We start from the raw sequence: 24536 nt of genomic DNA on the forward strand, positions 1-24536 counted from the left end.
TTACAGATTCTCAATATTATGTATATTAATCGTTTCAATTTCAGATGAATTTCCATACATATGGAAAGAAGAAACACATGATAGTAGATGAAAAAACACCCTCATATATAATGCTTCATGAATATGCAAAACCATGCCAACAGGTATAATAAGATATATATATTGCTTGTGTAGCAGTTAAGGCTATTTATGCATTTTATAATTCAGTAACATGGTGTCTGACAATGTAATTATTTAATTCTTATGTTGACCTGCCAACTTTATGCTTGATCCAATAGGCTTGATTTAAAGTTTCTGTTGTTACTTTGGTTTACTTTGAATATTCTTCAGATTTCAGAAGGGGTCACTAACAATTTCATTGTCAACAGTTACTATTCCTCACTGATTCACTGTCCTGTTTGTCTAAAATTATATTTGTGTGTCGGTCCACAATTTTTATATATTGCCAAAAGTTATACATTGAGGTATTCTATTTTTGTGTTAGCATTATATTTTGCATTTGTTTGTAATTCTTTGTCTTCTTTATGAGAGAACTGAGTTCATACACTTCAATTTAAAAATCTTAGGCTGTAGTAGCCAGGAATTCTGTATCACAACAAAAACAAATTTTACATAATGTGAAGTACACAATATGGCACTATAGTAACATTTCATTGTTATGCTTTTGCACAAACTCATTGTACTGCTTGGATTTGATAATAAAATCACACCTGCTAAAGCTTCAAAGAAAAAATGTAGAAGATCACAATCTGGAGAAACCCCAAGATATTCATCCCCCAAAACAAAGTTTTGCATTTATGTTTCTCTCACTGTATTGCAAATTTCAAGATAGTTTTCAATACATTAAATTTGTGGTACTTGTGTACCAAATTAATGACTCTTAATATAGTTTTGTGGAAAAAGGAAAAGAAAGATAACCAGATTGATCTCTTTATTTTACCGTGTAGTCTACAGACTCCAGATGGAAAAAGACATCGAGAAAGAAATTCTAAAGGGGTATTCAAGGACCCATCCTCCTCCACACTAATTCATATTGGAAGGAATTAACATCCAACTTGAATGAAGAATTACAGACTTTCAGAACAGGTTAACAACAAAATCAATTTGTTACAGTCTGTTATTTCAAGTTTCCCACCTCTTACAGCAATAACAAAAACAATTATTTCTGGCATCTAAAGGTGTGAGAAGTTTATCATATTCTAAAATATGTTCTATTTGTTAGTGGAAGAAATTCAATCCCAAATTGATTATATTAGATACTGACCATTTCTGTATTGATAAAACACAATAGTGAAAAGTGCATGATTTTTTTGTATGGAATGAACTGACCTGCCTTGTTTTATTTCATGTGCATCATGCAGACCCTTTAAAAAAGGAGAAGCCAGATCTTCATAAGACTTCCTTAAAAATGAGAATTTTTTGAGTGGAAGTGAAGAATATGGGATGCATACAAGCAGACATCAGCATTCCCTCCCTCTTGTTTGTGTAAGTAAAACCTTCATGAATATAAAACTTTAGATGAAAAGGGAAATATATTGACATTCAAAATTCACAGTTGGTTGTTCATCTGCAAAAATTACAGACTTGTTTCATTATTTATCTATGATAAAATACATGTAACGACATAATTAATATTTATGATATATGTGCATTGTGTATTTACTACTATTCCTGATCCATATCAATGCAAATCTTTACTGATTATACTGATGTTTTGTGATATTGTTTTTAATTTTTAGATCAGAGGTGAGCTTTTTGAGAAAGACTTATGGAGGAAGTTTGAGAGTGTCAGTTCTCAAATCAAGAAGTTAGCTAACAGTAGGAGGAGTAGTAATTCATTCCACTGTATGGCCAGAGAAATATATGACATAAAAGACCCGAAAAAGGAGATTTGGCATTATTTCATGTGGAAATTGAAAAATCTTTGAAATGGATACATGCAACACAGACATGTTTCAGTTACTTGGGGATAAAACTTATGAGGAATTTTGCTAACTTTCAGATGGGAATGTGTTGCACAAGAAATGCTTGATCACAACCTTCTTTTATTAGAAACCTTTTCTATGCAAATAATTATTTTAAATGAAATTTAGCTATTTCATTAGACTAGTAAACATGTTTTCTGTGCAAGTGTGTGTCTTTGACATTAAATGCTATGATATATTGAAGTATTTTTAAACAATGGAAGATCTCTACTAGTTCTTTCAAAGGAAAGCCAACAACAGGAATCGAACCTGTTCCTCCATCGTACAGATACGAAAGTGTGCACCAGTACACCATGTTGGCATATATTAAGAACTAGTAGCCTTGGAGAGTACATATTGTATTATTCTTGTACAGTTGATACTGGTTGGTGTGATATATATATATGTATATATATAATATACATACAGCTTAGTATATATAATGCATGCCTCGTGTTTACTAGTCGTCAATAAAGCATTTGAATTGAATATATTCTTTGTTCATGAAGAAAGTCTAATATTCTGAAATTTAGGTAAATCTAGCATTTAAATCTAGCTGAGAGAAATGTCTTTGTAACCCAGTGTTTATCTGGGTCAGAATAGGTCCTCTGCACCTGATTGCATATTATGAGAAAAGAGTTAACATAGAGTGATCATTGAATAAGATTGTTAACTGAAATATTGTGGCACAATTAAGAACAGTCTGATCCTCACTGCTCAAAAGGCCTAAGTACCAAGTATAGGTCTAAATACAGACAATTGATGGTGACCCTTGAATATGGATGAATTTTAAACAATAGAGAATCAAACAATGATTGTAACTGACATATATATGATGTACATTAAAATATATTAAGAACTGAACTAGCATAAGATCACAACATAAAAGGGCCTGAAAATCGTTGGATGGAAGTTCTTGGGTCCATATGAGTGAAATATTCTCGAGAGGGACGTTAAACAATATACAACTATACAGGCATTCGATCTTGAGGCCAAAACTAATTTCCACATTGTGTTTACATAATTTGTGCATGTAGGTTTAACTTGTATCTTTCTAGAATAAAATGTTATCTTGCTTAATATCAATTATTTACAAACTGCAAGGGTGGCTCATAAACAGCTAGCAGTTGCAATAATATTTATACTGCTTAACAAGGATAACCAGTCAAAATGAGTCGAGGAAATTCGATCTGAAATTGTCGGTTTAAAATAAGAAAACTGGCGCGTGTCATCTATAAAACTCAGTATGTATCTTCGCCAGCAACCCAATACAACCCATCAATAGTAGAAAAAACGAAGTGACACGGTTAGATTTAATTTAACACACGTGAAAAATATGCGAGTTGATGAATCACCTTACTTGAAAACAAAGGGATAAGACTATATCAAACAAGCGTGTCACATGGAAAACCAAGTATTATACATTTGCTAAGGTCTGTCTCTGGCAATTAATGACATAAAATCGAAAGTGACACAGCTAATTAAGCCATGATACGCTCATTTACGTACATTCCCATTACTTACCATTGAGTCCGCCATATTGGATTTTGATCAGTGGAAGAATCCATTCGACATCCGATGCCTGGCCTTCGTTCTTTGAACATCGGAAGGCCTCGGGTACCAGGCTAGAAACCACCCGCATTCGCTGGCATGGTAGGAACCATGTTTCGGCTAGTTCTGTAAATCGGTAACGGGACGTTTCGCCCCAAAGGACGTTTGCCCTGAGATGGTTCGCCCCTAAAGAGTTGTTCTACACGAAACTCGATCCTATGTTGTTTGATGGTAGTGGCAGCTTTAGAGGGGGGCACATTTAGAAATAATCTGAGTAAAATTCCAGATTTGGCACCCAAAATGGCTAAGTATTGTTTTTAGATAATACTAATAAGACTTTCATATGTGGCCCCCCTTTTCTGAAATATCGGATCCGCCACTGGATGGTGACGGAGGTAAAGGTTCATCCTTTATCAATACAATATACGGTTCACCAGTTCAACCTTACATTTTAACTACCAATCACTAATTAATGCTATGCTATCATGTAAAACCCGGAGAAGGTGGATCCGATTTTATATCTAGAAATAATTTTAATGGTTCAGTAAGTAACATGCGTTGTCAAAGAGGGGGACGTAGTGGGCTGCTACATGCCTTAAACATCATTATAACAAATAAAACATATAGTCTACTACATTATTTAATTCATAATTGGACAAACTGTGTGTGTGTGTGGGGTGGGGGGGGGGGGGTTAACGATGTTGCTATAGAAATATGCAAATTTCAGTTGATACTTTTCGTCCATTTTTTTTTCAGTTAAAAATGCTCATGATCAAAATCATAAATGATCTAATAATAGTATGTTCACATACATATTTAAATTATTTTATATTTAAGTTTTCTTCAGCATTTATTTCTTTCATCAACGTTTTTATAAAGAAAACAATACAATATTTGATTTACCGCCCCGTTTTTATCAAGGGGGGGGGTAATCTGGAATAGCATCAGGGAAAATATCAGTGCAGTTCACTTTTTTCTAAGTTTGCTATAACAATACTCTGTATCAGCCTGAATTGAAAACTATTCATATTAAATAGCCTTCAAAAAAGAAAACACAGATAGCAATGCAAGTAAATTTACAGTGGTTAGCAAAACCACACTGATTTTGACTGCGGATAACTCCGTTTACCTGATTAGGATATAGGGTTCACGGTGGGTGTGACCGGTCAACAGGGGATCCTTACTCCTCCTAGGCACCTGATCCCACCTCTGGTGTGTCCAGGGGTCCGTGTTTGCCCAACTATCTATTTTGTATTGCTTATAGGAGTTATGAGATTGATCACTGTTCGTTATCTTCACCTTACAGTCACCTAACATCGAGGAAACTCCGAAAGACAATACTAGAGCTGTATCAATACCGATAGAGGAGTCTTCTCTTCAAGCTCTCCAAGGGACAAAAAAACCATATCTACCCTATACTGATCGGAACTTCAAAACCTAAAATAGAGCTACCTGCAGCGATGGACCCAAACACAACAGGTATATGTAAACCGTCTACACTTTAGATTGATTGATTGTATATAGTTTAACGTCCCTCTCGAAAACCTTTCACTGACCATGGATATGTAACGACACTTTAGAGAGCGCTATAGAAACTGTAACAAAATACGATTTGGAACCACAACCAAAAACCATAATACTGCATACTTTGACAAGTGAGATTAAGTATCAGACAAATTCTGAAAGATGTGCAAAAAAATCTTAACAATTAAATACTATGATCTATGATCAAACCTCTTAGCAGAAGTATAAGTCTTGCCCTCAAGTAAGGAGACACCAAGAAAAGATAGCTCGGAACGAAACAACATGGTGGAATTAGTCAATGTTATTCTCAAATAGATAATGAAAAAATAATTCTGTGAAAACATCAATTTTACAGTAAATGGAAAACCAGTGTCGAAATTTATAGAACCCGATGGAGTGCTTACATATATCTAGGGAGGGAGCAGCAGTTTTAGGTTCCAACATTTAATCAAAGTACTGAAAGTACTGAAAAGCGCTAAGCTGACTTCATGAATTATGTGTGTAATGTTGATGAGCAGGAACAACGGTTAAAAAAAGGTTCATGCATTATTCTTTATTTTCGCAGAACTATATAATACATTTTCTGTAAAGAAATAACAAATATGGATAGGAAAAAATGTCTTGAAACTTTTCAACATTTTGAAATACATACTTTATATGATGTTGTTATAACTGAAACCCTGTCCTTGGATCATGAAATCTACAATGTTGGTAAAGTACACCTGCTCTTTTTAAATATCTATAATCAAACTTTAGTATCAATAGCATACCTACCGCTGCGGTGGTCTAGAAAGGTGAAGATAACGCACAGTGATCAATCTCATAACTCCTACAAGTAAAATGTAAAGTGTTCGCCCTGTATGTGAACGGTCGGGGTTCTAATACCGGCCGCGACAGACCTAGGTCGTTAAATTAGGTAGTGACAGTTCCATCGCCAAACGCTCGGCATCAGGTGTGAATGTCGCGAGTCCTCGGAGGTGGCCTTAAAATCGGATGTCCCGTGTCACAGTAGGTGTGGCACGCTAAAGAACATTCACTGCTCAATGGCCGTATGCGTCGAACAAAGGCCTAAATTTTGCAGCCCTTTAGTAGTCTTGGTGACATCTCCATATGAATTAAAAATTATCGAGAGGAACGTTAAACAAGACACAATCAATCAATAGCATTAACGGCTATGCTATTCAAATATTTTACACATAAACTCTTTATGCCCAGTTTGGTCACTACCCATCTTCCCAAGTCAAGGGTTTCTGATCCGCTCCACTCTGCTCCCCACCCTGGATCATGAAATGCTCTACATGACCATGTAATTCTTACAGATATGATGTAGAGAAGACTATTTTGGATTTTGGAAATTTGTCAAGTGGTGGTAAAAATGTGAAAACAGTTGTAATGGTAGTTTACGGTATAAAGTGTTCAATTGATATTACGCAACTAACTTACTGTTGTGTTCCAGTTTATTAGTGAATGAAATATTTTTAGAATGCAACTAAAATGAAACAAATCATACATACATGTACATGTCAATAATAATAGAAAGGAACAAACAAAAACAATTGGACAAAAAAGACACATAACCACATACACTGACTAAAAAGTGCCACATATATTCATGTCAAAACACACCAATAATGCAATTCAATGGTAGCAAAACCATTTAAATTCATCTGCAATAGTTACTGGGACACAAGGAAATAATCCGAAAAAAATATACACTGTAATTTGCTAATTTCAAGGTTTAGAATAAGTTCAACAAAGTTTAAACTCAGACCTTCAGCTGTAACCCATTAATGTGATTTAATGAATCACTGTTAGTTATCTTCACCTTTCATGAATATATGTTCAATTCAAGCCCTGCAGGGATAACCAAAACAAATAATCACTATAGAGCCCCGCCTATAGAACGGACTGATCACTATTGGGGCCCCGCCTATAAACGAGGTTCAATTTATAAGTTACAATTGGGAAACTTGATCTCGTTTTCTTTACGCATGAAAAACATTTCCAATTTACCAGTATTTACCTAAACAATGAGACTACAACTGATCAATGTTCGTTATCTTCACCTTTTCATTGTCGCGGTGTTCAATTTCAGTCAACTGGAAATTTCTGCACATTGAATTTCGAACTGAATGTTTTAACAAACAATCTAGTATACAAAATGTTCATCTAATCTAAATTCATTAAATATTACAGATAGCATCAATAAAATGAATTCCTCTCCTTTCTTCATATTTGTAAGTGACGTAAATTCTTCGTTATTTTGTCTTTGATGCATCTCAAAATGTTCTGTTAAAAAACTGTAAAAAGTGTAAAACTTGTGATATACTGATCACTAGAAATTCATTTAGTAGTAATCTCACTTGACGTAGTTTCTGTACCAAAACTTTTGATAATTTGACTTGTAAATCTTTTAACATTGTCTATGCTATTGAGTGTAGCCTGTGGGGTTTAATTTATGTGGGATAAACTAAGGATTCACTTAATAAAAGAATATCAGGGCACAGATTTCAAATGAATAATGGTGGTAAACAACTTCTTTACAAGCATTTTAATGTACCCGGCCACTCCAACTTGTCCATAAGGGGAAATATTTTGGAAAATAAATTACCATCACACAAATAATCCAACATAAAGTACCCCTTTCGTAGACAACGAGAAGATCACTGGATCAGGACCCTGGGCACTGCATTTCCATATGGATGCAATGCTAATGTATATGATGTAGGAAATTTGACTAGTCCACAAGGAAATAGCGTGAATGTGATGGGACTCTTTCCCAATACTCAAAGACGGAAATGTAGTCATGGACATCGTTCATATAAAAGACCAGGTATAAATGATGTCACGTTTGATTCACTTTTACCTACGTCCACAGACAATTAGGTCCACATCATATTCGTACGAAACTTTACTCGGTTCAATTGAGAGTTTTACATACGTTATTTGAAGAAGCCATAGCTAGTCTATACATGTACTTGGATTTTTCAACACCTGAATATCGACTGAATTCTATGATTATGGATGTTTCCAATCACAGGCTCCTTAACCCAGATATTCCTTCCAAATCAGGCCGCCAGTTCCTTAAGCTCAAATTTACAAAGGAATAGATGCCGTCAACATAAGCAACATTCTTCGTCATAAAAGGGTTCAGTCGTGTATTCCAACACATTTCAAGTTCAAGTCTACACCCTGTCTTTCCTACAAATATACTTCTACTAAATTGCATTCAAACTTTTTAATTATAAACAAACATTGCAGTGCCCAGATATATGCCATCTTATACGTATTACATCAACGTAGTCTTGTTCTTCATCTTCTTTCAACTATAGTCCAGCTGGACATGTCATTACTGGTGATGTTGATATAGTTGAATATGAGGACCTCGGATCACTTATTCTAAAAGGTCCTAAATACAGAGAACCTCGGTCTTGTAATTTTCGACAGAGCTTCATCTCTATTATGAATTCTGTCGACGATGGGCTAAATATGAAAAAGAAGAACAGATACATTGTCAGAATAGGTTAAAACCATAAGCGGAACATTAAAATCCCGTATTAGACATATTAAATCAAAAGCACGTACCATCTCTCCTTCTGTGTCTAGTTAACCAGAAGTGATCAAAGAGTTAGATAGTTTATATGAGGAATTTGTTTTGGTTCCAGCTGAAAAAGCTTGTAACAACATTGTCTTTGTTTGTAAGGCTCATCATTACAACTGTATTTTAAACGTACTTTGCATTAATTCCACTTTTGGTAATCGTACTTATACTCCAACTGCCCTTTCAAAAGATGAAATTCTTCAAAATCATGCTTCAGTTTTAATATCCCAGAGAATGGGTCGAATGAATATGAGATACCGTACCTATACTGGATTCCTAAACTACATAAAAACCCTTACAAAGATACATTGCTGGATCCAGTAAGTGCTCTACCAAGCCTCTATCGTTGATCCTCACGAAAATTTTAACAGCTGTGAAGAAGAATCTTCAAACTTGCTGAGCGACTACATATGCCAGAAGTGGTGTTAATCAAATGTGGATTCTAAAACATTCATCAGAACTTTTCGTAAACCTGAAATCGAAAAAACTTTTCCCAAATCAATAACATCAAAACCCACGACTTTTCAACACTTTACACGACCATTCCTCACGATAAATTAAAGACTAGATTTTTTGACACCAGAGACAGTTGTTTCTTCGACAAAAATGGAAAATGGAAATATTCATATCTAGTGACCAGTCATCCAAAAAATTACTTTGTTAAACACCACTCTGATTCCACGCACATGTACTCTGAAGTTGAAATAAAAACGAGAGATGTTTGTAAAACACATATGCCCTCCATGGGGCAAAATTGAAAAGGGTTATACACACACATCATTTAATTGAGAGTAGTATCACCAATTCAAAATACTGAACAGACAATATCTTCCTATGTCAAGAGTGGATTGACCATGTGACCTAAAAATCAATAGGGGTCATCAACTCCTAAATATGTACCAATGTACCAAGTTTGATGTCTGTCAAGCAAAGGGTTCTAAATATATTGAATGTACAGTATATTCCTATGTCCAGATTGACCCTTGAATACGTGACCTCAAAATCAATAGATGTCATCTTCTCCTGATGATGTACCAGTGTACCAAGATTGGTGTCTGTCAAGCAAAGGGTTCTCAAGATATTGAGCAGACAGTATATTCCAATATCCAGTTTGACCCTTGACCTTTGACCATGTGATCTAACAATCAATAGGAGTCGTCTTCTCCTGAAGATGTACAAGTATACCATGTTTGATGTCTGTCAAGCAAAGGGTTCTTAAGATATTGAATGGATAGTACATTCAATGTCCAATTTGACCCTTGACCTTTGACCATGTGATCTTAAAATCAATGGGGGTCGTCTTCACCTGTTGATGTACCAGTGTACTAAGTTTGATGTCTGTCAAGCAAAGGGTTCTCTAAATATTGAGCGGACAGTATATTCCTATGTCCAGTTCGATCCTTGACCTTTCATTACATGACCTCAAAATCAATAGATGTCATCTTCTCCTGATGATGTACCAGTGTACTAAGTTTGATGTCTATCAAGCAAAGGGTTTCCAAGATATTGAGCGGACAGTATATTCCTATGTCCAGTTTGACCCTTGACTTTTGACCACGTGATCTGAAAATCAATAGGGGTCGTCTTCTCCTGAAGATGTACCAGTGTACCAAGTTTGATGTCTTTCAAGCAAAGGGTTCTGAAGATATTGAACGGACAGTATATTTCTATGTCCAGTTTGACCCTTGACCTTTGACTACGCGACCTCAAAATCAATAGGTGTCATTTTCTCCTGATGATGTACCAGTGTATCAAGTTTGATGTCTGTCAAGCAAAGGGTTCTCGAGATATTGAGCAGACAGTATATTCCTATGTCCAGTATGACCCTTGACCTTTGACCATGTGACCTCAATTTCAATAGGGGTCCTCTTCTCTTGAAGATATACCAGTGTACCAAGTTTGATGTATGTCAAGCAAAGGGATCTCAAGATATTGAGCAGACAGTATATTCCAATGTCCAGCTTGACCCTTAACCATGTGATCTCAAAATCAATAGGGGTCATCTTCGTCTAGAGATATACCAGTGTACCAAGTTTGATGTCTGTCAAGCAAAGGATTCTCGAGACATTGAGTGGTCAATATATTCCTATGTCCAGTTTGACCCATGACCTTTGACCAGGTGACCTCAAAATCAATGGGGACATCTACTCCTTAAGATGTACCAGTGTACCAAGTTTGATGTCTGTCAAGCAAAGGGTTCTCAAGATATTGAGCGGACAGTATATTCCTATATCCAGAGTAGATTGACCCTTGACCTTTTGACCTGAAAAACAATAGGGGTCCTTTTCTTTTCATAACTAACTCACATATGAAATATCATTACGATCAAGTGAATGGTTCTCAAGATATTGAGCGGACATGTGGTCTACCGACCGACAGGTGCAAACCAATATGCCCCTCTTCTTTGAAGGGGGTCATAAATATGCTAGAGTTCCTCATTGACAATATCTTCGTGGTCTTTTAGTGATCCTTTCAACAGTCTGTTGGAATTCCCATGGGCACGATATGAGCTCCTTTGTTAGCTGATCTGTTTCTATATTTATATGAAGCAGAATTATTCAAAAACTTCTACGTGGCCTTCAATTCGACACTTAGATATATCGACGACGTTTTGTCTATCAACAATAATAACTTCCATTCATATGTCAATTCGATATATCCCTGTGAGCTCGAAATAAAAGACACCACAGAGTCGTCCACTTCTGCTTCATACTTAGATATTTTATTGAAAGTAGACATTAACGGCACTGACAACTCAACTGTATGACAAATGGAATTATTTCAGCTTCTCCGTCGTCAACTTCTCATACTTATGAAGCAATATTCCATTATCACCTGCATATGGTGTTTATATCTCTCAACTGATTCGATACGCAAGAGCTTGTTCTGAGTATGGTCAGTTTTTAAATCGAGGCAAACTACCGACAAACAAGGTGATGGTACAGGGGTTTCAACAGTCTCGATTGAAGTCAGCATTTCGCAAAATTCTATGTTCGTTATAACGATCTAGTTCGTCAAAACAACCTATCATTGGGTCATATGCTTTCTGACGTGTTTCACCGATTGTTAGGCTGTTCTTGGAACACTGATTTTAACTTCGGATAACTCTGTTTATCTGATCAGGATATAGGGCCCACGGTGGGTGTGACCGGTCGACAGGGGATGCTTACTCCTAGGTACCTGATCCCACCTCTAGTGTGTCCAGGGTCCGTGTTTGCCCAACTATCTATTTTGTATTGCTTATAGGAGTTATGAGATTGGTGTGTCCAGGAGTCCGTGTTTGCCCAACCATCTATTTTGTATTGCTTATTGGAGTTATGAGATTGATCACTGTTCGTTATCTCCACCTTTCATGCCTGGATGTATATATTCAAATAATGACAACTTCCGGTTACTATTTGATATATGAGGTAAAACAATTGTTTAATGCGACACTTGCATGGAATACTACAGTCAACGGTTTCTCCATGAACGTGTCCACTTTTTCATCTTTTCTGTTTCTAGACTGGTCCACATATGAACATGATATACCGCCATGCTTTGTCATACATGAAATATTCTCCTCTCCTTTACATTAGCAAGTGTAATACTTCTTTACATACTTTATTCTCTTTTAGTAATACATGAATGTATGGTACCGTATGTAAATATTGAAAGAACGATAACCTCAATAGCATGGAATGATACTGTCTCAATACAATGTTATCTTCTACACAGGCTGTGGGACTTATTTCACGGATAACCTTTCGTTACTACGGTAATGTATGTAAAATGAATGCATATTTTTAAATAGATTACACAAGGCTACTAACAGCATATAATGGCACATATGTCTGTATCGATAGTATATGTATGATATATTAAGTTGAACTTTACGACAGATACTGGTAGACTTTTACGACAGATACTGGTACACTTTTACACGGGATCCTTTATGTTCTACCAACCACAAGTTGTCGGACTGGTCCACAGCGATCCCCCACGGACATGCTATCCCGTCATCCTTTGTCAGGATATAGGCGATGAACTGCCCGTCCTGGCTAATAAGATGCACGACATGGTTAAAGCCGTCTGAGATGAGGATGTGACCTAGGCTGTCGGTAGCCAGACCACGTGGCTCAAGGTGATCAAACTTCTGAGTCCCACCTCGCCTGCCATACTGAAAGCGATGGTTCCCAGACTTGTCATATACCACTACTCTATTCCTAGCACTAAATTTATACATATGATCAGAACGCATATCAACAGTACAGATATCAGCATTCACATTCTCACAGATAGGCCATTCTCTTGGTACTACACCAGTCATATTTTGGGATATTTGAAACTCCTGGATTTTTGTACCGCTGCAGTTGTACCGGACCACTCTAACTCTAACTGTACTTGTTAGCATCAAATAAGCACGACTATCCAGACAGACCAGGATTTCTCCTGAACCGGTAAGACACAGACCTACAGGTTTGTCCGGTGTGTTTACAAGTTTTGTGATCTGTTTATTGGGAGACACTCGGTAGATGGCACAATCTTCTCGGACAGAATAAATCAGACTCCCGTCCTTCATCACAGCCAGGCCAGACGGTTCACCAGATGTACCGATCGTGTCCAGGTGTGTACTTGACCTGTCAATCAAAAGTATCCCAGAACCACTCCCACTGATGTATGCTCTTTTATCACCAACGCACGCCACGTGACTTAACACTTTCTTGTCAGGTTTTATATCACTTAGCGTGCCTGGGTGTTGTAATACCGTTTTCAGCAATAATGTACATTTTAAGGACGTCTTCACCAATTTCCCTTTCCTTCTTTTCTGTAACTCTTCTTCCGCTTTTTCTTCATCCGATTTCAATGGAAACCATTGGGTGGGTTGGGTTTCTGTCGTTTTTGTTTGTGTGTATTGGGTCGTATCATCTGTCTTCACTCGAGTAAGTTGACTTTTGGTCATTTGTCCAAACTGTTTCTCGTTCAAAGTTTTGTTGAACTGTCCGGTCGTGAACGTGGGATCAGTAGTTACCACGGTATCTGGAAATTTTAAGTGTTTGATCACGTCAGGATTTTGTTTCCGGTACAAGATGAGATCAGCAGGAGAACTTGATTCTGTGAGGTTTTCTAGTTTCTCAATGACATGTTCCAGGTTCTGTTGATATTCTTCTAACTCGGCTTTATGTTGTGATAATTCTTCTAGCTTCTTTTTCTCGTCTGACTCAGACTCGCTTAGACCTTCATTTAAAATGGCGTTGATATGATCCATAAAATCTTTGGCTTGTCTCTTCATTTCCCTCCTCAGATTTTCGTGGCTGGTCGTTATCCGTGATAATCCATTTTCGACATCTTTAATCCTTTGTATGATATCCGCTCTCCTTTGTATTTTCATTTCAGACAGTTCTTTTATGGCTGCAGCCTTTTGTTTCTCGTACATATCCTGCATTTTCCCAATTCTGTGTGTATTGTGAATTTCTTGAATGCATAAAATGCAGACCGGAACTTGACAATCTTCACAACAAGCATCGTATGGTTTGGTCGGGTGACTTTCACACATTTTGACCTTGTTGGTGGGGTGGAGTCTCTCGGATATAGGGATGACGTTGTGTCCAGAGGGAACCTTGCTTTTTAGATGAAATGTTTTACAGCGAGGACAGAGTTCATCTCCACAGGGAACACATTGAAACAGAGCAGGTTCCTCCTCACAGTACTGACATCGGATGATGTCCTGGGCATGAGACCGAGCCATGACTACTCCGTCTAAAATAAAAATGAGCTTCGTGAAAGGAAAAGAACACAAAAATGGGTGTTGATGCAGAGTCGTTTTACGTGCAAAATGGTTGTCATTTTCAGGTTCTACGGTTTATGCAATTTCGAAATAGGGCTAGCAAACACAGTGATTGACCAACATGCTGACGACACAACTTTGGCTCTTGGTGGTTCACCAAAATTTCTTTTTGCTGCACTTGGCACTATAAACTACTACTTGATTTTCTCTGAATTAAAACTGAACAGCTCAAAAACAAACATTGTTGAGATAGGCTCTAAAACATCCTCTAGTCATGTATATCACCAAATAAATTGGAAGCTGTAGTGGGGATGTAATTCTTTCAATTTACGTGGAATAGAAGTTTCTGTGGATATGGAAAACAAATAGTCGATTTAAATTATAGTATTCAGATACCAAAAATTAAAGCTTTGATACGCTGGTGGAATAGAAGAATACTCAATCCCATTGCTTCAGTCAGTCGCCAAAACACTGCTTTTACCTAAAAGCTGAATATTATGTTTATTACAATACCAAATCCTGATAAAGATACATGTACCTTGTCTTTTCTGAGTATTTTATTTTATCTATATGGAATTCGAAGATTGACAGGGTCAATAGACAAATTTTCATCCAAGATTACTTAAAGGGTGGCATGAAAATGGCTGTGGTGAAATTTCTAATATATCTTTAAAGGGGCATGGACGCGATTTGTGCTGAAAAATTTCAATTTGTTTCCCCATTTCCATACTTAACACTGCTTATCTAAAGTATTTCTAGTGGTCAACCAAAATTTGAATAGCAGTTGTTGAGTTACAAGTGAGATACAGATACAGCACTCTGGTATGTAAACAAGGCTTGCGGCATGTTTTTGATTACATATAGATTGCTTAATAGAAAATAGCATGTTTAAAACAAAATGAGATGTTCCAAACACTAGATATTATATAATTGTGTTCAGAATTAACTTATGAATTGAAAAAAAAAACCTCTGCCTTAAATGAAACCTTTACTAGTATATTTGTAAACGAAAACATGACACGGGCCTTGTTTACATAACAAACAAATGGATGATAAATATCACATGCAAAAAATCAGTTTTATCCCAACATGGCATAATACAAATATGTTTGTTAGTAATAAAGGTGTTCATTTTAAAAAAAACCATGGCATCAAGATGGTGTGAAAATAATGGCAGACTCTTAGGAAAATGGATTTTGTTTTATTACTACAAGATTTTTCACAAAAATGTAGACTAGCAAATGTATGTACACTGTAATACAACAGTATTACCAGTACTATATCTAAGTTTTCTAAAGAAAATGTATGTTAAGAGATCAGATTGTCAACCATTCATTCCATTTTACTTTGAATCTATATTGTTGAACGACAAGTGTTCCAAATCATTATATGATGATAAATAACAATGATCTCCTATACAAATCAAATAAAAAATGGAACACTGAATAATCTATACATTTAGAAAGCAATTTTTCTGTCAAGGAGTTGTTTAAAGTTATTTTAAAGCAATCATTGCTACCCAAGTTCAGTGGTTGCAATATCGAATTCTTTATAAGCTTCTTCGTACGAAATCTTACCTCAAGAAAATCAGTGTCATATCAGATGACTGTTGTTCATTTTGTAAAAATGTGGAAACAATACAACATAATTATGTTATATCTTGTTCTGATACTCTCTAACTTTCGAATAATCTTAGCAAGCATATTTTCAGAAAAACATAAAAAAAAAAATGGGTTTTAATGGAACTAATTTTATATTTGTTGAAACGCCTTTCGGTTTGTGTAATTAAGTTGTTAATTCCATAATTCTGTATACGAAACAACATATTTTCAATTGTTCAAAACAAAACAAAACTCCTCATATTACTGGGGTGATACATTATCTTTTTTTTTTTTTTGAAATAGAAAGTTGAAAAAAATTGTAGCAATTAAATCATGTGAAGTTTTGAAATTTGACAGACTGGGAAAACTGGAAAACAATTTTTGATCCGTAACCTAGAATAAGAAGTATTCAACCAATAATGCTGTATTATAGTAGTGTGAAAGAGTGCGAGATGGTGTGAGAATGTATAAAATGATTAATATTTAATATCTTCATTACTTTTATCGATGATTATGTGAATATGAAAAAAGAATGAATAATTAAAAAAAAAACATTAGTTGACCAAAGATTCCTGAAAGGAGGCACATGTGAAAGCCAAGTATTAGCCAAGATACTTAGGCTTTTTGGGTGCCAAATCTAAGTTTTCATCTATACATCTGCCAACAATGCCTTGTAAATAACAAGGTACGATTGTATACATAAAAAGGCCCAAAAATTTTCTCTCTATAAAATGTGTTAGGAATTAACCTTAATCAGCGTTTTAAGAAAGTAAAATATATACCAGGTATGCCATGTCAACAAAATCAGAATGATATTCCTAATACTTATCATTTCAATTAGTGGAACTCTTCAAATTAAAGGCGCGTTAAGTCGTGATACCGGGACAATATACGTAAACATTACTTAGGCATACGTAATATAAATTATGGTATCAAATACATATTATAACCGACTGCAAACCACGACACTGATTAAAATTCTAAAGACAAATTTAGGAATTGATTATTCTTACAAGAAAACAGACGAACTTATTAAACTATGTGAAGGAGTGCAGGTACCAAATCTGACCGATATAAAGCATCAATCGCAAGAAGAACTGTGAAGGGAAAAACTAATATGCACATCCGACACAATAACTTTTCTTGTAATTAATGGGATTCATATGTTATTAAAATTATTCTGTCAGATTATGAAGACATTCTATTTTATCATACAATTTGGACATGTTCATATGGCTTTGTAATTGTTAATGTACCCCCCCCCCCCCCCTCTCATTTTCAAATATTTTAGAATAAGTTATATATTTGTCAAACTCCATTTTTTTTAGACGTTTATAACACTAATTAACACAACAAATGTGTTTCTAAACTGCATCTAAGCTATTTTGAAAATTACAAAATATTGATTGACTTAGGACAGAGAACATGTTGTTTGGAATTCTTATAATAGGTGTAGTAGAGTTTTAAAAAAACATGTAACATCCTTGATAAACTAGTGTTAGAATATTTTTAAAATGCAGTTTGACCAATGCTATTTTATTTAAAAGTACACCATGTACTTTAACTTAAAAGGGGGGGGGGGGGGTGCTGTGTCCCAGTAATCTAGAACTTGCTCGCGAGATTTGTGCATTTTCTTACCAATGACGCACAAGAGCCATCAAAGCGCGATAACTCTAATGTGCTGGTAATGAGAAGTATAGATGGTTTTCCATTGAAGCGATTAAGCAAGAGTTATTTCCCATTGGCCGCCATATTATAGGTTAACATGCCCGGATTCCTTCATTATTCAACCAAAATCAGCCTTGTTGTTCTGGTCACGGAGGTGGAGATAAACTGTTTTTCTTATTAATATACATTTGTTAATGCATCTTGTACTTCATAGTGGCAATATTGCAAAGATTTCCCCCCATATATTTCTGCCTTACATGTTTGAAATTGGTTGCCCAAAGAGGAAAATCCACCAGTTTGACCTACAAGATGGCGGCCAAGGGGAATAACTCGTGGTCAAAATACGTCATATGAAAATCATCTATTGGATAGCATTATGACATTATGAATAAGACATTTCCCGGCTTTTTTTTTCTCTTCAAAATAAGCCTGAAAACTGTCAAATGTCATACAGATTATTGCTCAGGAAAAGATGAGCACATTTCTTGATTAAAATGAAAATGATATATATTGTGTATTATTTTAAGATGAAAAACATGCTTGAATATGAATTTGCTCGACGCATATGCATGCGCTGTATGTTTTCTGATAGGAAACCACCTGAATTTGTGGATATTTTCATTGAAAATGGCATTTTTGCAATTTTATGCCAACTTCTAGCTCTTGTCATAGGACACAAATCATTTTGCTGATCAAACTGAGCGGATTTTGGGTTTGCTAATCTATTCCTATTTGAATGCCAGGGTTTGAGCTCCAAGTGAAATCATCGATATTTTGGGCCAAATGACTTTAGAAACTGTACCTACTTCTTTGTGGTGAAAAAAGTTAAACCACCCCTAAATCCGCCAATGAAAAACTTGTACAGAAATGTGTTGTATGCATGACGTATAATAGGCATAATGTTATGATAATGATGTTATCAGAACTTATTTACACTTACATTTAATATGGAAGCCGAAAATTGTGCTGGATCTGGAATCAAATACTCTGCAGCCAGGCTTAACATATTAGGATTGCCAAACAAGTGGAGTTTTTAAACTAATGATCTTGAAATATTTCTTATGCATGGAGATCAATAGTGGTAGTTTTATGAATAGAGTGAATGGTACCTATCCCATCGTCGCATCCACCCTTGTCAACGATGAAATTAAATGTTAAAAATCTCATGAAATATCAAAAATCAATAAACAATATTCCCCCTGGCGTTAATAGTTACACAATAGAATACATGTACATCTGAATTGTCAGAAGACGATTTTTTAATAACTCCAATTCATCAACTACATACACCCCAATGTATAGATAATCTGTGCATGTGGTTGTTTTATAATTGATCGCATTGAATGATTGTATCTTGTTTGAAGTCCCTCTCGAGAATTTTTCACTTATATGGGGATGTCACCATGGAGGTGAAGGGCCGCAAAATTGTAGGCCTATTCTCGGCACTTACCATAAGCGCCAAGCATTCGGCCTGAATCTGAAGCCCTTCACCAGTATTGTTGTCGTCTACATATGAGTGAAAATTTCTCAAACAAGAAACAATAACCAATACAATCAATGAACCACTTTCTAATCACAACAAGGCATGCATTCTGTTGATATCTGAATATAACTATATAATCATTTAAAAAACAAAAATGGGACTAAAACCCAGCACAATGTGTAATGGCGGTTTTTAATCTGAGGTGTGTAATCTGTAATAGTATTTAACATAATAAAATGGTGTAGCCAATCTTTAGAAGATATTTGGGATCCTTTGTCATCCACTTTCTCATCGGAGAGTTTCCTTATTAATTTCAAAGACATTTTCGGATTATTATCATACAGTTCATCAATCTTTTCAAGCATGCTGACTTTGAACTGTCCACATTTAAAATTCCTAAGTTTTGCATAGTTTCTCCTAAGTTTAAAGAAGTGTCCTCGAACCAAAGGATCTCTCAGGTGTTTAGTAAAAAAATTTGTATATTCTAATAAATCTTTTCGTTATCAAAACATTTTTTTTTGCGTGTGTTTTTATTGCTGGACACATTTTTTTCTCTTTCGTATATTGTTTAGCTGCAGATAGTATAATGGATGTCAAATCATCACAGCCTTTATCTATTCAACTTTGTACGTTTTTAATAATTTCAACATTCACAAATTGATTTAATTTCTTGGTTAATTCAGTGCTGCGAAGTGCTAAACAAAATTTCTCAGCTGAATTGTAATCCCATATAAACTTGTGTTTCAACAGAAATACAGACACTTCATCATATATTTTAAAAGTAAAATCAGCACATATTTGCCCAATCTAATTAAAATTAGATCCTTTTATCCGCTCACGTGATATTTGCCATTCCAGTACTGAATGGCAATCAGAGAATACGGAGAGCAACTGATTTACATGAAAATAAATAATACATGGTAATATTTTCTCAGAGGCTATCACACTAGCACGCTTTGTTGTATAACAGGTGTATCTTCCAAAACAATCTCCGAATATTCTGCCATTTATTATTCTTAGTTGATTACCAATATATAAATCTAATAATTCTTTACCTCTTGCATCAATTGTTTCATCTTGACTTGTACGTTTAGTTCAATTCCAACATAATTTATAGCGAGTCAGTAGTGAAGATAAATCTGTCTTTGTTGTATATTAATGATATGCACCATGAATGTGACGAAAATGTACTGAGTGTAATTATAATTTTCCTAAATAGAGGTGTATTGGACGCATCCTATCGATAAACTATGAAGACATTATCAGCGTATGCAGTAGTTTTAAGTATTGATACAATCATCTCACTCGTGATATAATTCAGTGCATGTATACTGTCTGTGTACATATACACGTTACTGTCCTTTGTGTTAATCTTGCATGTAAACATGTTCTAATCAAAGTAACAGTGACTGTCATTGAACCAATCTAACATCCACAAGATTAGAATCGGAATATAACTACAAGTATTTCAGAATCCTGAGGGGAGCTAGTAAAATCAAGGGAAATGTGTAATGATAGTTGAAATCGGAGATATGCTTCCAAGATGTTTTACAAATGTATTTGATGAATGACAAAATCTCACGAGGAGGTCTGGAACATATGAAGGACAATTTACTCAAAAACTTCCACGTGAAAAGAAAAGATTCCTTGTTGTGGCCTTCAATTTGTCATTTAGATATATCGAAGACGTTTTGTCTATTAACAATAATACCTTTCATTCATATGTCGATTCAATATATCTCTGTGAGGTCGAAATAGGAGACAAAACATAGCATTCAACTTCTGTTTTATATTTAGATATTTTATTGAATGTAGACATTGGCGGCAGGCTGGCAACTCAACTGTATGACAAACGGGATGAAGCCAGCTTCTCCATCGTCAACTTTCCATATTTGTGTAGCGGGGTTGCATAATCACCTGCATGTGGTGTTTGTGTCTCTCAGCTGATTCGATGCGCAAGAGCTTGATATGCGTATGGTCAGTTTTTGAGACGAGGCACGCTGCTGGCAGGCGGGTTGGTGGTGAAGGGGTTTCGTCAGTCTCGGTTGGGGTCGATGTTTTGTGGATTTTGTGTTCGTTGTGGCGATCTTGTTCGTTGGTGCGGCTTGTTGTTTGGTCGGGTGCTGTCTGGCGTGTTTCGTGTCTGTTGTTCTTGGTGCGTTGATTTTGACTACGGGTGACTCCGTTTGCCTGATCAGGATAAAGCGTTCATGGTGAGTGTGACCGGTCGACAGTGGAATATTACTCTTCTTAGGTACCTGATCCCACCTCTCGTGTGTCCAGGGATCCGTGTTTGCCCACTATCTATTTTGTATTGGTTATTGGAGTTATGAGATTGATCACTGTTCGTTATCTTCACCTTTCATACAGATGTGCCATCTTACATACAATTGAATGTTCCAAAAACTTGATGCCCATCTTAAGGACAACACTTATCATATTCAGTAAGATAAATGTTTACTGCTTAATTCAAAAGAGAAATTTGGGGAGGAAGAAAGTTTGAGTGCAAGGTGAAGACAACGAACAGTGATCAATCTCATAACTCCTACAAGCAATACAAAATAGATAGTTGGGCAAACACGGACCCCTGGACACACCAGAGGTGGGATTAGGTGCCTAGGAGGAGTAAGCATCCCCTGTTGACCGGTCACACCCGCCGTGAGCCCCATATCCTGATCAGGTAAACGGAGTTATCCGCAGTCAAAATCAGTGTGCCAAGAACGGCTTAACAATCGGTATGAAACACGTCAGACAGCATTTGACCCAATGCGAGGTTGTATTTACGAACTACATCGTTATAACGACCATAGAATATACGAAATGCTGACTTCAATCGAGACTGTTAAAATCCCTGTACCATCAACTTGTTTGTCAGTAGCTTACCTCGATTTAAAAACTGACTATACCCAGAACAAGCTCTTGCATATCGAATCAGTTGAGATATATAAACACCATATGCAGGTAATAATGGAATATTGCTACATAAATGTAGGAAGTTGACGATGGAGAAGCTGAAATCATCCCGTTTGTCATACAGTTGAGTTGTTAGTTTGCCGTTAATGTCTACTTTCAATAAAATATCTAAGTATGAAGCCGTATAAGAGCAAGCATTAGGTGACATGAAATTACTGACATATTTCTAGAAATTCAAAATGAAAAACGCTTTACCGTCAGAACTGAATAGCGTAGCGTGTATTTGTTGGCTGATTCTTAAAAACTAGATGGTTCACATTATGAATCAGACAAACTAGATTTGTTGTCACATGTCTATTCCTTTATCTAGAGGATATCAAATTCATAAATCGATCCAAAACATTCATCTGGACACAAAAAAATCAATCACAAATACAGCTATTAAGAACACAAGCACATCTAACACTGGAAATGCATGAACCCTCTGAATGGCAATGTATATGGTTGAATAATCATCCTTAACATTCAAACATGCGACAACAACAAATTCTACAAAGACAGCACGTCATCTATGACACAGATTCGGAGGCCTGACATTTTTTATGAATAATCATCACCAATCCACGGGGGATAGAAGAAAAAACATATCTTTGGATAAAGACCGTAGCCATCCACAAACCATGGGGGATCCTATATATAGTACATAATTACCAATGGGGAAAGTATTGATTGTGCCAATTTTGTCAAAGAACAAGGTACGTTTGTATACACAAAAAGGCCCTAAAAATTCTCTCTTTAAAATGTGTCTGGAATTAACCTTAATCAGCGTTTTAAGAAAGTAAAATTGATACCAGGTATAATATGTCAACAAAATCATAATGCTATTCCTAATTGGATAGTATTATGAGATAATGAATACGACAGTTTCCGCATATTTTTCAAAATAAACTTGAAAAATGTCAAATAGCATACAGATTATTGCTCAGGAAAAGATGTGTGCATGTTTTGTCGAGCAAAATGAAAATAATAGATATTGTGTATTATTTTAAGATAAAAAAAAAACATGCTTGAATATGAATTTGCTCGACGCATGCGCTGTATGTTTTCTGAAAGGTACATCACCTGCATTTGTGGATATTTTCATTGAAAATGGCTTTTCTGCAATTTTATGCCAACTTCTAGCTCTCTTCATATGACATAAATAATTCTGCTGATCAAACTGAGCGGATTTTGGGTTTGCTAATCCATTCCTTATTTGAATGCCTGGGTTTGAGCTCCAAATGAAATCATCGATATTGTGGGCCAAATGACTAGAAACTGTGCATACTTCTTTGAAACATTGATTTCAATTGTTTATATAAGCCAAAAAAAAACCAAATAGCTCAAGGTCACAAGAGTTCATCGTTTGCCCTGTGTTAAGCTACTAGAGATCAAGACACCTCAAGTAGTGGTTTTCAAATCACATGAAGATGTTATTATTGTTACACAATATTACGTAACATATATAAATGTATATAATGTACGGTGGATGGGAAAACTCTCCTTCAATTCTCACCTAAGGTATCATGTGTCGGTAGGTTAAATACATTTAAAATACAGTAAAGACCTAGGTCTAATTAAGAAATTGCTTGAGAAAAGGCAACTAGGTATTTTCACATGTCTTAGGAAGGCTGGTACTAGCAGATTAAAACTAAAAACTATCATCAAAATTCGAAGATAAATTATATGTACGTAGAAATTTAATTGGGAATAATTAGATTTACTATTTCCTTAAAATATGAGAAATATTGAGATTATACACTTAGAGATGATGAGATATATTTCTCAGATTTTATGAGACTAATGATAAGGCTTTTGGGGTCATTTGAGAAATGCTATGAGGCATTCATCTACTTGTGAGAATTTATCAGATTATTTAGAATTGGTTTCGACTTAAGAAAAATCCGGAGATTGTCAAGAAACACACTATTTGATTGAAATGATATGCTGAAACATATTTCTAATATTTTATCAGATAAATGATAATTCTTTTGCAATCATTTGAGAACATTCATGAAAATAGTGAGATATACACTTCGACTATTGATTTGCAAGCGTCCCTTTGGTAGATGTTGTTATTTCATTTATTGGCTTTGGATGCTCTTTTAAATAGATGTTTGTTCTGAATGATATTGTGCGACAACATTGCAGCAAACTATTGAATTTTTTAATTTGATATCCTACATATATATAGTATTATCATAAATTGTATATCCATACAGCATCATCACAACCAAGCCTAGAACTTTTCAGTACTTCCAATACTATGATTAAAATATTTACAAATATAACAAATTATGTATAAGTAAATTGAATGCCAAATACCTGAGTAAGCGACAGTCTATATTGATTGGTTCTCTTAATATTGGTCACTTGGTGTTGCTATACTCAGCGTCTTGGTCTTTAAACGTTGGTAGTCGCTTGT

The 24536-nt window shown here is 35.6% G+C and overlaps 2 protein-coding genes and 1 long non-coding RNA gene across 5 annotated transcripts in view; 1 reads left to right on the forward strand and 2 right to left on the reverse strand.

Moving 5' to 3' along the window:
* Window positions 1-2453, forward strand: part of LOC125660420 (uncharacterized) — a 3025-nt gene extending 572 nt beyond the window's left edge. Inside the window, exons 2-5 of the long non-coding RNA XR_008796725.1 lie at window positions 45-143; window positions 955-1086; window positions 1362-1485; window positions 1740-2453. This is a non-coding gene — a long non-coding RNA (uncharacterized LOC125660420). The remainder of the gene's footprint in view (window positions 1-44; window positions 144-954; window positions 1087-1361; window positions 1486-1739) is intronic.
* Window positions 1-3665, reverse strand: part of LOC125655507 (tripartite motif-containing protein 45-like) — a 26051-nt gene extending 22386 nt beyond the window's left edge. For 2 of the 3 annotated variants that reach the window (XM_056143641.1, XM_056143636.1), the window contains exon 1: window positions 3601-3665. The gene's annotated coding sequence lies outside the window, so the exon portion shown is untranslated. The remainder of the gene's footprint in view (window positions 1-3600) is intronic. The other variant, XM_056143642.1, reaches the window with a different exon arrangement.
* An 8564-nt stretch (window positions 3666-12229) lies between these two features.
* Window positions 12230-24536, reverse strand: LOC130046627 (E3 ubiquitin-protein ligase TRIM71-like). Its single transcript, XM_056143634.1, has 2 exons — window positions 24437-24536; window positions 12230-14379 (listed from the first exon to the last, which is right to left on the reverse strand). Exon 2 carries the CDS (start codon window positions 14366-14368, stop codon window positions 12536-12538), a length of 1833 nt encoding a protein of 610 aa, XP_055999609.1. The 5' UTR covers window positions 14369-14379; window positions 24437-24536; the 3' UTR covers window positions 12230-12535.

The sequence above is a fragment of the Ostrea edulis genome, chromosome 7, assembly GCF_947568905.1.
Source record: "Ostrea edulis chromosome 7, xbOstEdul1.1, whole genome shotgun sequence".
Classification (NCBI taxonomy): Eukaryota; Metazoa; Mollusca; class Bivalvia; order Ostreida; family Ostreidae; genus Ostrea; species Ostrea edulis.

Coding starts and splice junctions, on each gene's coding strand:
- LOC130046627 (XM_056143634.1), bottom strand. CDS start 14,368: ATGGCTCGGTCTCATGCCCAGGACATCATCCGATGTCAGTACTGTGAG.